The 20,727-nt window shown below is 45.2% G+C and overlaps 1 protein-coding gene across 1 annotated transcript; it reads left to right on the top strand.

Annotated features, from left to right (window-relative positions):
• Positions 1 to 533: 533 nt before the first annotated feature.
• Positions 534 to 20,358, top strand: DLST (dihydrolipoamide S-succinyltransferase). Its single transcript, XM_046647522.1, has 15 exons — positions 534 to 661; positions 1,221 to 1,254; positions 3,929 to 3,977; positions 6,501 to 6,556; positions 6,691 to 6,765; positions 6,962 to 7,017; positions 7,754 to 7,865; positions 9,927 to 10,082; positions 10,498 to 10,574; positions 11,455 to 11,552; positions 15,216 to 15,346; positions 16,727 to 16,800; positions 17,113 to 17,196; positions 17,642 to 17,809; positions 18,794 to 20,358. The coding sequence occupies exons 1-15, from the start codon at positions 599 to 601 to the stop codon at positions 18,926 to 18,928; spliced, it is 1,368 nt and encodes a 455-aa protein (XP_046503478.1). The 5' UTR covers positions 534 to 598; the 3' UTR covers positions 18,929 to 20,358.
• Positions 20,359 to 20,727: the final 369 nt, after the last annotated feature.

Genomic DNA, 20,727 nt, shown 5'->3' on the forward strand with positions numbered 1-20,727 from the left:
TGAAGATCTTCGGCTTGGTAAAAGGGCAGTGGGAGCCCTTTAGAGGTTCCTTGGGGCTCTGTTTCTTTGTTCCGGGGTCCGGGAGGCAGGGAAATGACCATTGCTTTTTTTATATTTGAGGCACCTGAGGCTCTGGGAGGCAGTGTCACCTGCCCAAGGCCACACAGTGTAAGATCAGGAAGGCATGCCCAGCCAGGTTTGACTTTACAGCCTGTGCCCGCCCTCTCGCTGTTTTCCCGCAGCCCGGAGGAGGGATGGCGCGGCGCCCTGGGTCCCAGCGGCGAAGGGCGCCAAGCGTAGAGCCAGCTCCGCGGAAAGGCCGGGAAGGGCCGGACCGGGGGGTCGCCGGAAGGTCGTAGGCACCTTCGGGAGAGCCGGCGCGGCCAGCAGGCAGCACAGCAAGCCCCACGAGCGCCCCGCAGCTGACGGGCCGGCGCGCGGACGGCTCGGCGGGCTCGCCGGCTCCCCCCACGGCCTGCCAGTGGTTCGCTCCGAACACCCCCTCCCCGCGCGGCCGGGTTCCCGGCCAGCCCCACTTCCGGTTGCTGCCGAGCCCTATATCCGGTGTCCGCCCGCCCTCGGCCCCGCTGCCGCCGCGATGCTGTCCCGGTCCCGCTGCGTGTCCCGGGCGTTCAGCCGCTCGCTCTCCGCCTTCCAGAAGGTACGGGCCGGTCGGGCCAGTCGGGCCGGGCCCTGGCGGGTGAGAGCCCCGCAGGCGGGCAGGGGGGCGGCCTGGGGCAGGGGCGCGCCGGCCAGGCCGGGCACCAAGGGCACCGGGACGCGGAGGCCGCGGGCGGGCGGCTGGGGGCCGGCGTTGCCCTCGGGGCGGTCTTGCGGAGCCCCGCGGCCCCTCGCCTTCCCGAGGCCCCCGGCGCCCGGTCCCCTGCTGCACCTCGCCCTCTGCGCCGGGGCCGAGGAGCCGCCCAGATCCGCGCCCGCCCCGGCACGAGACTCAGAGTTCTGGAGGAGGCGCCACGGAGTTCCCCCCAGGACCGGGCCGGCCCCTCTCCTGTTAAAGGTGGCGGGAGTCAGTCCAGTGGGAGAGCCTGGAGGCCCCGTGTGCCGACTGGGACTGAGAGCCCTGGCTGTTGCGTTTCCCTTCTGGAGTCGGGAGATTCACCTGTCACCGGCACCTGGACAGCTTTGAGTCTGTGCTTAGAAAGCTGTTTCTTCTTTCCTTTCATCCTGGGTGACGTCGATAATGTCTTCTTTCTCAACAGGGGAACTGCCCTCTAGGGAGACGTTCCCTGCCTGGTAAGTTCTGCCCTTGCCGTCGCCTAAAATGCTCTCCTCGAGGGCAGAGCAGTTTTGTGAGGAGATCGGGGTGCCTGTGTTTCTCGGCATCGTTTTCAGGTAGATAGGCGTGAAACGAAATGCTATTTAGCAGTAACAGCTGCCATTTACTCTTTTAGCGCACAGTTACTGAGTTTCTGCTGCGTGTCAGGCACTGTGCTAGGCACTCACTCGGGACACAGCAGTGAACAGCTCTTACCCTCCTGGAGCATACAGTCCCGTGGGAAAGACAAAGTGTAAATCACTAAACAAATGAACAATGATGAATTTTGGCTGGACGATGATGAACTTTGGCTAAGTGCTGAGAAGGAAACAAATGAAGGTGAACAGAAGCAGCCTTTTTAGTACGTGACGTTAAAGCTGTGACCTGGAGGCTGTGACAGAGGCTAGCCCGCTGAAGAGAGGGAGAAGGAAGGGAATAGCATTTACAAAGTCCTTTTAGAAGGAAAGAGCTTGGCAGTGTTTCAGAACTGGGAAAAAAGGTGATTTGGCCAGGGCATTTTAATTAAGGGAGAGTGTTTTAATTAAATGAGATAGACGATGGTGTAGAGACTATTGGAAGGAATTTAGATTGTATCTCAATTTTTTATATGCTTGGAATAAATATTTGTTGAATGAGTCGATCTTATTGTGAGTTTTCTACCTGCCAAGCATTGTTCTGAGAGCTTTCTGTGCATTTTTCAGTTAATCATCAAGAAACAGTAGGAGAGGTGTTCCGTTTTACAAGTGCATAACCCAGGCTAAGAGAGGTCAAGTGCCTTGACCAGGGTCACTCAGCCAACTGTTGGTCTAGCCAGGTCTCCCTGTCTTCTTAACCTAAACTCCTAACCCATCATGTTATCATTTACTCATGTACCCAACAGATCATTTATTGAGTTCTTGCTGCGTGCCAGGCTCTGTGCTAGGGGACGGCGATACAGATGGTCTCTCCCTCAAGGATCTTAGGTGCTACCTGGGGAGATAGCAAATATACATTTATGCACACATAAGGATATAATTACATTGTGATGACTATGAAAGAGAAATGTAGGGTGTAATGAGAGGGTAGGATGATGTAGCCCAGCTTGGGAGAGTGGAGAGAACGGTGGGAATGTCACTAAAGGCTTCCCTGAAGAAGTGACATTTAAGCCAAGTCTTGAATACATAGGAGTTGGCCTAGAGAACTATATTCCAGGCAAGGGGAATTACTTGCACAAAGGTTTTCAGGCAGGAAGGGACTTGACCGGTCATAGACGTGGAAAGGCAGCCTGACTGGCTGGAAAGATAGAGAGGGCTGACAGTACAGGAAAGTGCAGAGGTTTTGGATTTTATCCTAAGAGTCATGAAAACATAGGCACCTAGCAGAATGTTAGCTCACAGAGGACTCTCAATAATAGATGTTCTTTTTAACTGGGAATCCTAAAAAATGTCAGGAAACATTTTTCCACTTCATAGACTGGCGGGACGATGGAAAGAGCTTTGTACTTGAAGTTTGCATCGTGGCTCAGGGCTGCACCTTGGGCTGGTCAACTTAAGTTCCGGAAGCCCTGCTTATATATGAAATGGGGAATGATGGCAGATGGTCGTTCCGCTTCAGGGAGTTGTGAGACACGAAAATCAAAATGAGGTCATTATGTGAAAGCTTTTTATAAATTCTAAAGCACGGTACAAATGAAACTTGCTGTAGGATAATTCTAAGCTGGACTCGGAGTTCCAAAAATCACTGTTGTCTGCTGGCCATTCTAGCTCAAAGACATGCCATACTTGGGATTTGTACTGCAGAGTCATTGGCTGCTGGACAAAGAGGTGGCTTACTTGGCTCTGACACTCTGGGGATGTTTGCGAGGAGGTGGGCACGAGAGAGTTGTCTCCCATTTGGTGTCTCCTGAGCCCGTGGTTGAGAAAGAGTTGTTAATAAATCTGAAAAAAATAAGACGTATGAAAGAATATGTTTAGGTGAGGCAGCTGTAATAATTAGTTGTCAGTTGGGGAAGTGCAGTTATCTGTGATAAGGATAGTTGGTGGGGCAGAAACGGGGCTCCCACCTTGTTGAGTGTGACCAGAGTGGAAGACCTTAGGAAGAGGGTGGGAATACTAAACTGAAAAGAGGGATAATGATTTGCTCAGTCCTACAACAAGCTGGGGACCCTGGGCCTAAAGTAGCCCAGTCTTTGCTAACAGAGTTCAGGCAATAAGACTTCCAGCTCAGTGCATTTTAAATAACTAGGGAAGCAGAAACCTAGACCAAATACTCCCCCTGCTTCTCAGATTAGGTTGTGTGTAGTCACAGGATAAGCCATCCTATGCTTTTCTCCAGCTTCAATTTTATTATGAAAACATATAGGAATAATGAAAGTTTATGTATTTTAAGGTAAATAAGATTATAAAACTACTTCTGGCTTTGCCCTTAGAATTCTCCCTTTTCCTCAGACACATATCCAGTCTCAACCCCATGTATCCATTGATCTCTGCCATTATGGTTACTTTGGTGGAAAAGTTTGAGAAGCAGGATTCTGTGTGATAAAGATTGTATTGTTGCCTGCAGTTGTTCCTGCTCTGTCTCAGAGTTAGGGGGTGAATAGACTTCTTTTCCATCTCTGCAAGTATCCTGTATAAGATAAGAGTTGTTGGTTAAGAGTTGTTTTGTTTCTTGCAGGGGTCTCCTTATGTCAGGGACCAGGTTACCCTGACAGCAGGAAGATTGTGTAAGTATCACTGGGGAGCACAGATATATGGCCATGGGGTATTTAAGATACCAGTTCTCAATTTGACCATCTGATTTCTTCTCCAGCTTCCAGGCCTTGAAATTGAGGTGGTTATACTGAGTCCCTAGACCTAACCTTGATGTTAATTTACTACATGTTATGGACCTTGGGCCTCAGCCCCATGTCAAGTGCTGGACCAGGAGTGTGCCTGTCCTCAGGTGTTTAGATTATAGTGAAGGTGAAGTTGGAACCCTGTTTTTATGGGAATAGATACAGAAAGGTGCTTCTAAATATTCTGGTTGGATACAAGTGCAGCTGAAGGGCTGGAGGTTACATTAATTTTGGTATTAAGATTGAGAGCATCCTCTTGGTAGCATATTCTAACTGGTAAAAGCAAAAGACTAGTGGGTTTGAGTCCTGGGACTTTGACTAGTTTGGAGGGACTGCTATTGCATAATGCAGTGTTTGGAGGAAGGCCACACGTGTGTTTCAGATTAACTTCTGTTTATGAATGTTGCTTACTGCTACTTTGTATTACAAGTATTTTCAGGGTGGTGGTAAGAGGATGCTCTCTAGTTACCTGTTAAGCAGCTATCAAGCTACTTTGTAGGGAGAATCTTCAAAATGAAGGGTCAGCAGATTAGCTCCTTCACTATGCATCACAGTGGGATTTTTTCTCATTGAGAAAATGATGCACACTGTATTAGAACTATGAGTTCTTGTGTTATTTTTGGAGGGCAATTTGGCATTCATAAATCTTTGAACTTTGTGTACCTTTTGATCTAGCAATTCCATTTCTAGGAATCTAGACTGAAGAACTCCTGGTATATCCAGATTTCTCTCAAAATTTGCAGACAACAGGGGATTGGTTAAACTATGCCATGTTAACGTGTTTTCACTATGATAAGTGGGAAAATTTAGCAGGTTATAAAATGATTTCATTTTCTGCTGTACAGTATAATCCCATTATAAAAGTTCTTTTTGCTGTTTCCAAATATTCTACAGTGAACATTTAATACTTCTGTAACTTAAAAAATTATTTAGATTCAAAATGTGCTACTCATCTACAATGTAAATGAAAATTGGAAACCACAAATCTCTGTGCAATAAATACAACAATTTACTGTTGGAAAGTAAATTGTTAAGGGAAAAAAAACCCTGAACTTTGAAGGGTGAGGTCACACATTAGAGTAGGGTATCACCCTAATCTAATATCTGTTTTGTGTTATGTATTGTCTTTTTTCTGTGAATAAGGTACCCACTTTATTTTAAAAATCTGTTCTTGTAAAACTATTTTTGGTTTACATTTTTATTTAATAGGTTATACATTTACATGGTTCAAAAGTAAAAAGAGTGTCCTTGTCCTCCAGTGCCACCAGGTTCTTCCCAGAGGCGGCCAGTGCTCCAGGTTCTTGAGTATCTTCGCAGAGCACTCTCTATATTTGCACATTACCCATTAGTTCTTGCCCATGAGCTTGTACTTATATATGGTTATAAACTTTAGGCAGAAAATGTTGTTCCGTATTTTTTCTGTAACATACATTTTTTCCCCAGATTCAACATAGATATTATGATCATTTTGATGTTATAAAGGTTAAAATATCAAAAGGCAACTTAAATCTATTGTGCTTTTCTGTTATAATGGTGCTTGTTGTAGAATAGTCAATTCTGAAGTGTAGAAGTGAAAGTCTCCATCAGTCCCAGTCCTTCTCCCAAAATGTATATATATATATAATGGATAACCTTAGGTACCGTAGATAGCTGTGTCCCATTGTGCAGAGGAAACCACTCCTAATGGCTTTGAGCATAGGAGGTGATCTCATTCTCCAGTTTCCATTATTTGAAGTTAGTGCCATATCAAAATTACCTTAGTCTTTTGAGGTTCCTCCTGAATGAGTCCAGAATGGACTGATGTGCTGCCTTTTACTAAGAGAACAGACTAGGAGATAACCATGAGTTTTTTGGTGTGTTTTTGTGAGTTTTTTGCGTATAACCCTTGTTTTACTTCCAAGTTAACTGTCTCATCTTCCTGCCTCGTCTGATCTAAATCTGTAATCCTAGGCACAGAAATTCCATTGTATCTGGCACAATGGCGTGTACCCCAAGGGCACGCAATTTCTCTTACTTGGATTTAGTTAATTGAAAAACCTAATCAGGAAGCTAAGTCCTTTTGGTGGGTGTGGAAAAGGACCAAAATGTTTATCTTTTTCTTCAAAGAACCAAATGTAAGTCTTTCTTTTGTGAGAGCTGGCATTTCACTGCAGCACAGGGTCTTGGACTCACCCATGGAGCTCACTACTTAAGGCACCTGAGTCATCCAGGCTCTACTCTAGACCTGCCGAGTCAGAATCGCTGGGGATGGGGCCTGGGCATGTATGCTTGGAAAAAGTTCCCTGAGGTGACACTGATGGGCACCCCTGGTCAAGAACCACTGATTGAAAGGGAAGATGATCTCTGGTGCCTTATCTAGACTAACGTGAGTGGTTCACCTGCTAAAGGAGTTTATGTTTGTTTCTTTTGCAGCATTAACAGCAGTGGCGTCTTCAGCGTTCGCTTCTTCAGAACTACAGCTGTGTGCAGTAAGTACCTGCCTTCTTGAGAATGGACTTTCAGTGGGAAGAACAATAGTTGACTGAGTTTAACTAAAGAAAAACAAACATTTTAAAGGAAAAATATGGACGACTTGTGATTTTCTTTTTCGCTCTTTTCCTAGAGGATGATGTGGTTACAGTCAAAACCCCAGCGTTTGCAGAATCTGTCACAGAGGGGGACGTCAGGTGGGAGAAAGGTAAGATTTAGTGCCCTCTCACTTCTTAAGTTTAAACGCTTTCTACAAGTCCCCTCTCCGGCCATGATAATCAGTGGAACCTATGGCTCCACCCTTTTCTTTACATGCAGTGTACTTTCTCCCGGCCCTATAGGAAAGAGATTTTGTGGCTACTGGAGGTTCCCCCCTAACAGGTAGCCTCTGACTGTCTTTTCAGCTGTTGGAGACACAGTTGCAGAAGATGAAGTGGTTTGTGAAATTGAAACTGACAAGGTAAGCTTGTCCTATATTAGTACCAATTTTTCATGGTCTCCTATTGGTTTCTTGACCTAATGAAAGAAACAGGGACTGACTGTTAATGTGTAAAGATAATTTTTAACTGCCTCTAACCTGAGTTGTAAAAGTGTTAGGGGCCGGCCCTGTGGCCAAGTGGTTAAGTTCACGTGCTCTGCTTCGGTGGCCCAGGGTTTCACTGGTTTGGATCCTGGGTGCGGACATGGCACCACTCATCAGGCCATGCTGAGGCAGCGTCCCACATGCCGCAACTAAAAGGACCCACAACTAAAATATACAACTATGTACTGGGGGGATTTTGGGAGAAAAAGCAGAAAGAAAAAAAAAGATTGGCAATAGTTGTTAGCTCAGGTGCCAATCTTTAATAAAAAAGTGTTAGGCTAGCTCATTTAAAAAAAGAGCTTTAATTTTATAATTTTAGATCGTTCTAGGTGTATGTGCTGTGTATTTTAGTAGCTTTAGTTTTGTTTTTCATTATCACTTGGAGGCACATTAACTGAATATTGCTTTAATGTTTCTGAGAAAGGGTGAATCTTCACAGTAGCATTGACCTGTCAGTACTCTTACTCTGAAAGTGTGGCCTTGGCGTTTCTGTATGCAGGGTTTTCTGTATCAGTGTTGCAACTCCTGTGACTCATATTTGAGATTCTATACAATTAACTTTCTAATGCCGAGTGAAAATTGGACTCTCTGTCCATGTGTCTTCCTTTTCCAGACTTCTGTGCAGGTTCCAGCACCAGCAAATGGCGTGATTGAAGCTCTTTTGGTACCTGATGGGGGAAAAGTAGAAGGAGGCACTCCTCTTTTCACACTCAGGAAAACTGGCGGTAAAGACATTCTCCTGGTTGTCAAGGTCTCCAGTGTTCCCCCTGGAAATTGGAGCTGAGCCTAATCTCCTAATTCCTTGATACCTCAAAGACTATTTGGCTTTCCAGCTGCCCTTAGTTGAGGGAATAAGAGGGGTGATATTTATATACTGTAAATTTTAAGTGTCAAGTTCTAGAAGAAAAGGATACTAAAAAAGTAAATCTCATGGGGCCGGCCTGGTGGCATAGCAGTTAAGTTTGCATGCTTTGTTTTGGCGGTCTGGGGTTCACCAGTTTGGATCCTAGGCATGGACCTACGTACCACTTATCAAGCCATGCTGTGGCAGGCATCCCACCTATAAAGTAGTAGAAGATGGGCACAGATGTTAGCTCAGGGCCAATCTTCCTCAGCAAAAAGGAGGAGGATTGGCAGCAGATGTTAGCTCAGGGCTGATCTTCCTCAAAAAATAAGTAAATAAATAGACCTTATAATGCTCTGTTCTTTCTATGTATGTTTCTTGTGCTAGACCTTTTCTTAAAGATGTAATAGAAATGAAGAAGATTCTAAAGACAGTTATTGTTTTTTTTCTCCTCAGTCGTGGCATCAGAATCACCTGGGGGCTTTAAAAATAATACAAATGCCTGGACTCCATGACCCAGGGATTCTGATATCTGGAATTATCAGATCCTGGTTATCTAGCATAGTTTTTGTGGGTTTTTTTTTAATGCTCTCTAAATGATTCTGATACACAGCCAGGGCTGAGAGCTACTGTTTTAAAGTGAGAAGAAGCAATATTTCATGATGCTGTTATGGAGAATTCAGTGTAGTTTTTTCACATATGTTCTCTCATGACATTCCTAGAGAGGATTGGTATTTCTCTTGGGAAGAAATAAGGAAATGAATTTGTACTGGACCTCACAGTCATTATTAGAGATTAGAAAAGAAAATAACTTTTTCTGATTCTTAGTTAAATGCTGTAACTACTAAAATCTACTTCTCATTATTAAAATAGTTAAGCAGATAAGTAGTAGATTGCATCATTGAGATTGATCATGGCAAGACCAGAAGCCCAAAAGGGAAAGAATGTACAGTAGAAGGCTAGGAAATAAGATTGATTCTTCCAGTTGAAGAATTCTATCTTCTGATCATTCATTCCTTAAAAGAATGTCTAATTTAAATATAAAACCAGCTGTGGTGTCCAGATGGGTAAATTCAAAATAAACATCTAATTTAAAGTTATGGGTTTAGGGCCGGCCCGGTGGCCCAGCGGTTAAGTTTGCATGTTCCGCTTCGGCGGCCCGGGGTTCATTGGTTCAGATCCTGGGTGTGGACATGGCACCACTTGGCACGCCACGCTGTGGTAGGCATCCCACGTATAAAGTAGAGGAAGATGGGCGTGGATGTTAGCTCAGGGCCAGTCTTCCTCAGCAAAAAGAGGAGGATTGGCAGCAGTTAGCTCAGGGCTAATCTTGCTTAAAAAACAAACAAAAAATAAAGTTGTGGGTTTATTACTTAACCCCTGTATTGATTTATGAGAAACATCCTAGATGAAATGCTTTGAACTCTTAAGTCTAAATGAGCCCTTGATTATTTACAACTTTTGTTTTTTAATAGTTGAGTATTCTTCCACATGTAATGTGAAAATAGATGAGACTGTGAATATTACCATAACTAGAAATATGTTACTTCTATGTATGTGTTTCAACATCTTAAATTGCCTGGAAGTTTCCATTTCCATGGGCTTAGTAGGTGCTTTGAAAGTTACATTTCCATGGGCTTGGTAGGTGCTTTGAAAGTAGTTGCTGACTTTGATGATCAATCAGTGTTTGTGAAATCAGAAAGGCAGCTGGATTCAGTCAGTTGTCTTCTTAGGACATGTAGGAGCCCTGGGGAATAGAAGAACAGTGCCTTATATCAGTGTGTATATCTCATAGTACCTTGCATATAAAACAAATACCCAGTAAATGTTTGTTAATTGGTCAGAGATGGAGCTTTTGCTGCTAAATTCTGCTTAGTATCTGCAGTTTGGTTGCTTTCCATTCCAGACAGTGCCAGTGGCATCTATTTTTCTTGTTTTCCAGCTGCTCCTGCCAAGGCCAAGCCAGCCGAAGCTCCTGCTGCTGCAGCCCCAAAAGCAGAGCCTCCGGCAGCAGCAGTTCCTCCTCCGCCTGCAGCATCCATACCCACTCAGATGCCACCAGTGCCCTCTCCCTCACAGCCTCCTGCTAGCAAACCAGGTAAGCCTCTACCTCCCATGTGTCTTAGATGGGAGAGGAATATTTCATCTAATGTCATGTTCCTTCACAGGGCAAGGTCTGAGGGTAATAATGGCTCTGAACAGACTTCAGAATGAATGGCTTCATTGGCTGCTTTGTAGAAAGAACTCTAGACTTTATCAGAAGACCTGTATTTGCACCCAAGTTTTTTGTTTATAGCTGTGTGACTTTGGGCTAGCTACTTAACTTCTCTGAGCACATTGTTAATACCAGATCTTCTGATACAGATCATTCATTCCCCAGGTGGGAATGGTACTAATACACCTCAGAATATCTTGAGGATTAAGTGACAGTACAGTATGAAAGCACTGGCACATACTCAGTAAATGTTTCTCTCATTTTCTGATGCGTCTGTACCCTCTCTCTTGGTTTTCAGTGTCTGCAGTAAAACCAACTCCTTCCCCTCCAGTAGCTGAGCCAGGAGCTGGCAAAGGTGTGCGTTCAGAACATCGGGTAAGCCACTGAGGACCGATCCAGGAAACAGGCAGGGGGCGTTGTTGAGATTAGTGGGGTGGGAGTATGGTGGTGCTTACCTTTGAATGGCGTGCACCTCACCCTCTTGGTCTTGACAGGGAAACTGAATTTAGGAAGTGACTTGTTCATAGTCATGTAACTATCATATGATAGGACTAGACCCTGAGGTCTTCTAAATAGTTGTCCAGTGGTTTTTCCTACTGTGTTAAGCTACCACTGAAATGCCTTGGGTGAATAAAGTATTTGCAGGGGATGGTAGCTTAGTAACGCACCCCCTCCTTCCCACTTCAGAGAGCTGGTTTGCTGAGCTCTGTTCCTGTACTTCCTGGATACTTGGCTGAGGGCTACACATTAGCAGTGGCTGTCAAGGGCAGACATAAAACCTCAAGGAAGTATGGTCAAGAGTGTGGGTTCCTCTACCTGAGACTATCTCCTAAAAATACTATAGCCTCAAAAGTTTGTTGCTTGTGAGTTTCCATCCCACAGGTAGCTATTCTCATGCAAGCTTGTATCACCAGAAATTGCCCTTTCTGTAATGATTCTTGGGCTGGCTAGCCCTGTACTACACTCTTCCTTTTCATAAATGGGTTTTGGTTTTTAAATCAAACCTTTCCTGAGCCTGCATTCCTGGTCAAACTTTAGGCACATCTGAGAGAGTAGATTTTGTCTCAGTTTCCTCATTCTTGCTCAGGAGCAGGACCACCCCAGGAAAGAGAAAGCCAGGAGTTCTCATTGTCCTTAGATACTGTAGTCCTTGACCATCCCGTCCTGGCAAGCCGAGTGCTCACTCAGAGTAGTGGGGAGTGCTTGATCCACACAGACCAGACACACTCAGTACATGTCCCACTTTCACTTTCAGGAGAAGATGAACAGGATGCGGCAGCGCATCGCTCAGCGGCTGAAGGAGGCCCAGAATACATGTGCAATGCTGACCACTTTCAATGAGATTGACATGAGGTAAGAACGCTGGTCCTCGTAATCCCCACGCCCTTTCCTTTGGAAAACACTTGAACTTAACCCAGTCGCTACTGCTGATTGCAAAACTAGCTTAACAGGGAAGAGGTACTGCTCGGCACTGCTTGTTGACTTACGCAGAGTGATGCACTGGTGTCATTCTCTGATTGACTTTCCTAATACTGTGTCTGCCTCCTCTGTAACTTAAAAAACTTAGCCTTTTAGATTTTTATACCTAAATCTTGTGATTTCTGATAAATGAGGCTAGTAATAATCTGAGGACTAATGTCATGTTGCCAAGTAGAGATAGGGCAACCAGGCCAACAAGGCTTGTGCCTGGGCCTACCCCTTGGGATAGAGAACCAGTTGACAGCATGCTGAAAACCAGGGCACCACACCCTGCTCTTTCTCACAGTGACTGCTCCCTATGCGTGTTCCTAAGCGCCTCAGAATGAGGGGGGTGAAAAGGCATAGGCTTGTCATCTTTCACCTTTCCCGGCTTGGTAGTGAAATGGAAAGCAAATTATGTTTTTAAAGAAAAACCTTAGGATATTAACTACAGGGGCTAATTCACTATACCCATTTCTGTAGTGAGCTAATTGTTGACTGACCCATTTTCTTCAAGATTTTGATGTTTATAAGTATCAGCACTGTAGGGAAGAGAATGTAGTTAAATATAACAAACATTTTTTGAGCGCTTACTGTGCTCAAAAGATACTGTAGGTATAAGATACTATACTGTATTTAGGGAGGATACAAAGATAAGTGAAAAAGAGCTTACTGTTTGGTTTGGATAAATGTAAAGAAAAATAAGTATCAGAAGGATACAAAGAGCATGAAGTGGAGAAGAGGATAAGATCATTTGTTTTTGAGCTGGGAGGCAGAAGGAGGGGGAGGGTAGGGTCAGGGGAAAGGCTTCCTGGACGGAAGACCAGTTTTAATAGGCCTTAAGGGACCATTAGCATTTTGACACCGGTAGCATCTTGGAGGAAGGTCATTCCAGACAATGTTAACAATATGGACTTGACACAGACAGGAAAGTCCAAGACACATTTGAGAAGTATCTGCTGTGAGGACAAACATGTAGGAAAGAATGGTAGAGTTGGATCCATATTTCAGAATGTTTTGAATGCCAGGATAAGAGTTTATGTTTAATTCTGAAGGTAAATCAACAAGTCTTCAGTTCCTCTCTGCTTCTTTTTGTCCTAAGGGTTTAATCTGCTAATCTGCTATTTTTTTCTTTTGGTGAGGAAGATTGGCCCTGAGCTAACATCTGTAGCCAACTTCCTCCTTTGGCTTGAGGAAGATTGTCCCTGAGCTAACGTCTGCACCAGTCCTCCTCTGTCTTGTATGTGGGGCTCCGCCACAGCATGGCTTGATGAGCGGTGTGTAGGTCCATGCCCAGGATCCGAACCCGCGAACCCCTGGCCACCAAAGTGGAACATGTGAACTTACCCACTACACCACTGGACCAGCCCCTGCTAATCTACTTTTCATTATGGAAATTTGTCTTCCTTTGGAAGGGGTCTGAAAAGTAAAGAGAAAGCAGTGGTTTATTGGTAGTGTACTGTGACATTGTTCACAGAGTAGGGCTCTGTGGCCTATTTCACTTGATGTCATCCATTCTATTTTGAAGCTTCCTAAAAAGTTGAGTTGCCATTCAAGCCAAAGATTTCTCTCCTATCCATAGGATGTAGGGAAGGACCTTGACTGATGAATCACAAAGGCTGCAGATTATGTTTCAGTGCATTAGGGCTAAATTGTACACAAATTGAATTGGACTTTGAAATTCTACCCAATTCCTTAAGACAAAACATGTAAATATTTGTGGCCCTGAAAGATGCAGTTGGCTTAACAGCTTTGTTTGGAAGGTAAATGCAATAGCTGGATCCCCTTTCAGCAGCTAATCGAGGTGTCACTTAACAATGGCCTGGGGTCTCGCTGCAGTCAGTAATCTGGTTTAGATTGAGTGCCCTTTGGTTCTTGTGCTGATCGGCTAACCCATAAGGGGCCTGTCTGAGACCGTCTGCTCTCTTCTGTTGTCCCAGCCTCTGCCTCCAAGGGCAGAGCTCTGAAATAGAAACTGCTTAATGACCAGACAATAGCATTTGGACAGTTTTGAGAGCAGAGATGTTCATCACTTCTCTTTCCATCTTATGTAGCTCTTGTGTCTTGGGAATCAGTAATGTCTTTAGGGTGGTAATCCTAGCACTAAATATGGTTAGATTCAGGAAAACAAACATTTTAAACCCAATCAGGCCCCCCAGGAAAACTTCCTTTTTCAAAAACAAAAGGTCTAAAGAGGGGAGTTAAAGTTATACCATCTTATCTTTCATGCTGATGTCGAATTAGGCCATTATGGGGAGAAAGGGAGAACTAAGCATTTGGACTTGAGATAAAGTTAAATTCAATTTCCATCACGGAACTGTATGTATTCCCATCAATACGGAGGTTTCTGCAGCAAAATGATGGGAAAGCCATTTCCCATTCACTCTGTAGTATGTATATGGAGCAACGCCCCCCCAAAGGAACAAAGGCTCTTCCTGTTGCAAAGACTTCTCAGAGGCCCTGCTGCTCATACCTTAAAAGCTTATGTCCAGGGGCTGGCCCCGTGGCCGAGTGGTTAAGTTCGCGCGCTCCGCTGCAGGTGGCCCAGTGTTTTGTTGGTTCGAATCCTGGGCACGGACATGGCACTGCTCATCAAAAACCACGCTGAGGCAGCGTCCCACATGCCACAACTAGGTGGACCCACAACGAAGAATATACAACTCTGTACCTGGGGGCTTTGGGGAGAAAAAGGAAAATAAATAAATAAATAAATAAAATAAAATTAAAAAAAAGCTTATGTCCACACGTGGCCACTTCTCTAAAACCAAAGAAACCACATCCATTAAACTAATCGCAAGGGCAAGAGCTGTGTCTTTATTATCTTTGTATCTTGGTGCCTGACATTGACGCTCACGTGTGGTGAGTGTTAGCACCTCTTTGAAGGACCAAGCAGATGGAACTGCTAAGTCTGGGGAGATGAAGAATGAATCTGCTGGCTGTCCCATGAGCCTAAAAGAATGCTGTATACTCATCCATATATAGTCATGACTTCTGTTGCTCACATGGAGCCCATACACTTGTGGGGTTTGGTCTCTACTCCCCCACCCAACCCCCCCCAATTAAGAGATAGGAGGAATGTCATAAGGAAGTCAATCAGATTTTGTGAAACTAATTCTAACAACAAATAAAAAGAATATTGCTTATTTTGTGAACTTTTTTTATGCTTAAATTTTTTTTTTCCAGAATAAATGGCTCATGATTTTAGTGTAGCCAGAAATTACTTTCTCATCCAAGGCAAGGATGTTGGTGTGCTGTGTGATCTCTTCTTCATATTATCTGTTACTGAAATTTGTGACTTCTGGCACATGACGGAGCCCTGTAAAGGACTCGACCCACCTTAGAGACAGATTGGACCTGATTCCTTTGTATCCTGGTTTATGAAGGAACAAGGTTATTGTGTCGACCTCTAGTGGACTATTTAAAAACCTGAACTTAGGTAGATGGTCCAGAATGAGGGAAAAAAGCTTACTCAGTTGTGTCCGTGGAGTTAGAAATTGGTATGAAAGTCAAAAGTAAGGCTTCGTTTGTGGTCAGTTTGTTTTGTAATGTGTTTTTCAGTAACATCCAGGAGATGAGGGCTCGGCACAGAGATGCTTTTCTGAAGAAACATAACCTCAAACTAGGTTTCATGTCGGCGTTTGTGAAGGCCTCAGCCTTTGCCTTGCAGGAGCAGCCTGTTGTAAATGCAGGTGAGTTTGTGGTGGCCAGAATCACAGAGGTCCTGGGCAGTATGAGTATGGACACAGACCTGCTCCAACACACACAAAGATGGGGGTCAACAGACCAAGGCTTTTTACCTCATGTCTGTGCAAACATGAGCATCTTCCCCAGGGATTCTTGACTCACCTTCCTGAAATGGCTTCCTAATTACTTTCTCCCTACCAGCTGGACAGAACAGTTTCTCCTCCCAGTGGATAGCTTCGCAGCTGCTCTGGCAACAGGCAGTCCTGAGCCAGCTCAGCTCTCCAGGCTTCACATTGTCAAGGTGGAAGCTCATGTTCTGGCTAGCACCTGCCCTCTCATAAACCCTAATATCTTGGGCCTGATTTCCACACTAGGCAAGGCTCCAGGGTGACCTTTGATTTCTGATCACTGGAGCTCATTGGGAGGTCTTGGGCTTGGCCCTTCTTTCATGGACTTGGTGCTCATTTTCCTTGTTTCTAACTCACCGCTTCATTGAAATGTTGACCTAACAGGCAGTTCTCTTTCCTGTTGAATCACTTCTCTGTTCCTGGAAGATTAGAGAAGGGACAGTGACACTTTTGCAACCCTTAACAGTGCCAGGGTCCCTAAAGATCCACAAATAGAAACGCTAGTCCCTTCCATCTTAGTCCTCTAGGTAGAAGGGCTATCTTTGTTTTGTCCAGATGTGTACTTCCTTATTTCTTCCGATCCTCTCATCTTCCTGATTGGCTCTCTCCATCTCTTTCTTCTGTCTGCCTGTACGTGTAGGCATTTCTCAGCGTTCTTTTGGCCTCTTTCTCCCTTCACATGCTTTTCCTGTGTGTCTGATCTAACAATACAGCATAGACTTTCTATGGAAAATGATTCCCCAGCCTTTTCTCTTGAGTATTTTCTCATGAGCACTAGACCTAAATTTTCAGCTGCTGGTTTGCTCTCTCAAGCTAGCATATAAAAGCCAGACCACCCTGCTTCCTCTTGAGTCTCACCCCTTGTTGAGAGTGGGCAGCAGAATGACAGCATCCCCTGCCTTTGCTAATTTGCCTTTTTTGGAGCACTTCTTAAACCTAGCAGTTAGCTAAGGGAAGGCTTGAGTAGAGCTCGTTAACAAGAAATTAATGTGTTCCGATCCCGTGGCAGCCACTGTATAGGGCTGCCAAAGAAATGGATACTCCTACACTCAGGCTCAGTCAGTCAGGGCACTTGGGAGATGTTACAACTGGTTGGCATGGGAGTAAGAAGTGTCTTCCACTTGTAATGCAGTAGTTTTTGTACTAGTTGGTCAGGCCACATCGTACTAAGCTCTGCAGATTTTTACTGTATTCCTATATTACCCCATTAGCCTAGGCCTGGGGAGTTGTATGTAACATGTGTTTTCTCTCTCATAGTGATTGACGATGCAACCAAAGAGGTGGTGTATAGGGATTATATTGACATCAGTGTTGCAGTGGCCACCCCACGGGTATGTTGGGGCAGAAAGTGGGCAGCTTTGGTTTTAGACTCTCTCCTTATCTGTGTGAAGAAGCGGACCCCTGGGAGAGATCCTTTCTGTAATGCTGTCTTTTTAGAAGGGAGTTAGTAAAAGAGTAACCTGTTTTTGACCATAGCACATTATTTTATCTGAATGTCAAACCTAAATATTTTAGACTCTGTTAATCACATTGAGTAATTAAGATATTCTGGAGAGGGGAGACCATTGGCTGGAGTCAAGGGAGTTATAACTATAAAGGGTACTGTTAATTTGCAACTGAACACAGCTTTCCACTCTCATCAGGGTCTGGTGGTTCCCGTCATCAGGAATGTAGAAGCTATGAATTACGCCGACATTGAGCGAATCATCAGTGAACTTGGAGAGAAGGTAAAGTAGAAAGGAGTATGTGTATGAGCTAGCGGGCAGGTCAGGGAAGAGAGCCTGGAGAAGGCTGGGCTCCCCAGTGAGCACGGCTCAGGGAGCTGGAGCCTCACTCTGTTCTGTAAGAAGTGTGTAGCCCCTGAGAACAGCAGTCACCCCCAAGAGCCAAAGTACAGATATCCGGCGGAGCTTAGTCTGCTCTCATGACTGAAGATCTCATCAAGTGAGACCTGCTGGGAAAAGAAAAGGTCCTGAAGTCCTCAACTCTGTGGCATGATGCCTTTCCTCTGGTGGAACACTGGTCACAAGCATCTCAGCTGAACATCTTTCATGTTGAAGCTAGAACTTGGACACAGTAGATCAAAATGATCTCAGATCCAAGCCCTACTGGACTTCATTTAGGTAAAGAAAGCTGGATTCACTTTTTCACTTATGAAATCTTTGTTTTTAGGCCCGAAAGAATGAACTTGCCATTGAAGATATGGATGGTGGTACTTTCACCATTAGCAATGGAGGCGTTTTTGGCTCGCTCTTTGGAACACCCATTATCAACCCCCCTCAGTCTGCCATCCTGGGCATGCATGGCATCTTTGATAGGCCAGTGGCCGTGGGAGGCAAGGTAGGAACCATCACTGCTAACATCCTACCAGCTGGGTGATGAGGAGAGGGAAATATAAATGCTAATTATAAAAGATTAGCTGTAATTTCAGGCATAAGTTCCATCTCATAGTTTCTAGTTAGTACCTAAGGCACTGATTCTCAAATTGTGTGTCAATTCACATCATCTGGGAACTTGTTAGATGTGCAAATTCTTGGACCCCTTCCCAGACCTGTTGAAGCAGAAACTGCAGATGATTCTGATGCACATTAAAGTTTGAGAACCATTGAGCTAAGAAAGCTTGCTCCTTCATCTGGGATCAGTCAACAAGCTTCATTCTCCAGGTTGCTATAGGGGGATACAGTTGGAGACGTGGTCCTTGCCCCCAGGAAACAGGACAACCATGCAGAGCAGTCTACGAGCTGTCAAGTTGTATGATAAGACTTAGAGGTTCTCCAGGAGTTCAGGGAATGAGTCAAAGGGTTTAGAGCTGGCCCTGGAAGATATGTTGGTAGGAATATGTTTTCCGGGACTTCTGTGTTTAGAACGTTTTTGGGTCACTAACTCCTTCATGAATCCGAAAATCATAGATCTTCTTCCCTGAAAATGTTCACACACCCAACTTTGCATACAATTTCAGACAATTTGTTGACCCCAGGTTAAAAAAATTTTTTTTTTAAATTATAACCCTAAAAAAGAAGCTGCAGACAGCCAGAACTGAAGGATAAACTTTGTGTAGACAGCAGATCAATAAGAGGGCAGAACGTGTTTAAAAAAGGCGATTGTGAGGAGTCTCATATTTTTCTGGTTAAGCTTTGTTTCGGAGTCTGGGAGCTTTGCACTAAGCGTAAGCCTTGGTCTTTGAAAATATTCTATCTAGAAACAATAGCAATAGGAAAGGCTCTGGAACTGGGAACTCTCCTGTGGGCTGTGCTTTCTCATCTTCCCCCTCAGCGGGGCTTTCTCTGCCCTGCTGCAGACAAACTTGTTCATTTCTCTCTGTAGGTGGAGGTGCGGCCCATGATGTATGTGGCACTGACGTATGATCACCGGCTGATCGACGGTAGAGAGGCCGTGACTTTCCTCCGCAAAATCAAGGCAGCGGTAGAGGATCCCAGAGTCCTCCTACTGGACCTCTAGGAGGAAGCCACGTGCCATACACATCGACCATGCAGGAACTGAAAACCAGTCTTCTCCCTGTCCCCTCATGGGTCCCAGGTTAGCCTGGTGACAGGCACATGCTGTTGGCCTCACGAAAGGAAGCCAGGGCACTATGTAACCAGCAGGTCTTTTCTTGGTGTTCCTGCCAGGCTCTCTCCCTCTCTGCACCGTTCTCTTAACACTCAAATATCTTATATCCTTAGGCTTGAGGGAAAGAGAGAGCCTTAATGGATGCTCGTTAATATTGCTGCCTTCTGCAGAGATGACTTTGCTTCTTCCCAGTGCGAGTACACTGTAGGACCATGTGATTAAGTTGCTACCATTTGAAAGTTTGGTCTCCGGAGATGTGTAGTGGGGCATGTGCCTCCCAAGCTCAGAGCAGCCTCTGACCTGGCTGTGCATGTTCTCGCTCATTCCACTTGTGTGGAGGTATTGCCCACAGGCCAAGAGGTGCTGCTTTGCTTCTTAAATGGCACCCTCATTCTCAGCTGTCACTGACTTCAAGATGCCTCTTCTACCTCTTCCGGGAATCACAGGCCAGGGGATCTGGCTGGGAGCAGGGTGGGCAGTGTTGAAAGGGGGAGGGCAGGTTCTCCCTGAGGTCATATGTTGTAAACAACACGGGAGCAGAACACAGGCCTGTCCTCACTCTCCATCATAGCTTTGCACCAGGAAGACCCATTTTGGCACAGTCACACACAGCTGTGCTCATGCCAACCTTTCCAGGCTGCTAGGAACCATTCGAGTATGCTGTTCTCATTTAGAGCAGATTCAAGCACATCATGGCAGTGGGACAGAGCATGGTCACAACCAAGGGCTGGAGCCTGGTAGAAATTGGGGTGCAAGATGCTGTGGACTGGCTCAGCTTGTCTTGGGCTCTTAAATTCCGCCAGTATAAGCATGTGGACTGAGAGGCAGTTTTGTTCCTTCCTACGTCATGGCCCTTAGGGAGTGGGGCCTTAGCTCTTCCTCGGTAGAAAACAGGTCGGGGGAAGATGGACTGTGGTGGAAACCAGCCCCAAGATGCTAGTACAGTGGGGAGATGGCCATTGTCACCTCTGAGGTCCTGCCTGTTAGGTCTGGACACAATCATTGGAATTCCTTGGAGTATGGTTCAATGCACACATCTTGTCATGAAAGCTACTGGACTTCATTCCTTTGTATCCAACTGCATCCAGGCCTGAGACTGCTGACCCTTGACACCAGGAGCCATTTATTTAGTGCAGAGTGCCCATTTGTATCTTGAGCGAAGAAGCTAGGCCTGGGGGGTGGGGTGGGGGGAAGGGATGGGAGCCAATACTGAGTGCCTGCAGCATCTACTATGTCTTCACTATTCAGAACCTGCAACTAAAGTATTTAAAGAAACTGATTTTAAATGCAAATTAAAGGGCAAATGTTCTCAAACAGGGTTCCTGCTTCTGTGTTTCTTCTGGTTACTGAGGTGGTACAAGTCTCCGGGACTGTGATTGGCATTGGCACTGAAAGCCACATAATGTCCTGTAGACTACCCTGTGGTATCTGACTTCTGAAATAAGTTAACACTACTAACTTGACAGAAGTCCAGGGAAGTGCCCCGGCTTCCTTCCACTGCACCCCTTGACCTGGCAGGCCATGTGCTTGACGAGAAATTGGTTCCCTCCTTTGTGAAGCCCCTTCAAACATTAACATATTTGCATTAACATATTTGAGGACTTGCATTATTTTGGGGATGGACTGGGGAGAGGTAGGGCGACTCTTTCATACAATTTTGGACTTTATTGCCACGTGTGTACCAAGAT

This window comes from Equus quagga, chromosome 20 (assembly GCF_021613505.1).
Source record: "Equus quagga isolate Etosha38 chromosome 20, UCLA_HA_Equagga_1.0, whole genome shotgun sequence".
NCBI lineage: Eukaryota > Metazoa > Chordata > Mammalia > Perissodactyla > Equidae > Equus > Equus quagga.

What these genes read in the sequence shown, in the direction of transcription:
- DLST (XM_046647522.1), top strand. Translation starts at nt 599, where the DNA reads ATGCTGTCCCGGTCCCGCTGCGTGTCCCGGGCGTTCAGCCGCTCGCTC. An exon ending in CACACTCAGGAAAACTGGCG is followed by an intron (nt 7,866 to 9,926) that starts GTAAAGACATTC and finishes CTTGTTTTCCAG; the next exon opens with CTGCTCCTGCCAAGGCCAAG. An exon ending in GTGTGCGTTCAGAACATCGG is followed by an intron (nt 10,575 to 11,454) that starts GTAAGCCACTGA and finishes TTTCACTTTCAG; the next exon opens with GAGAAGATGAACAGGATGCG.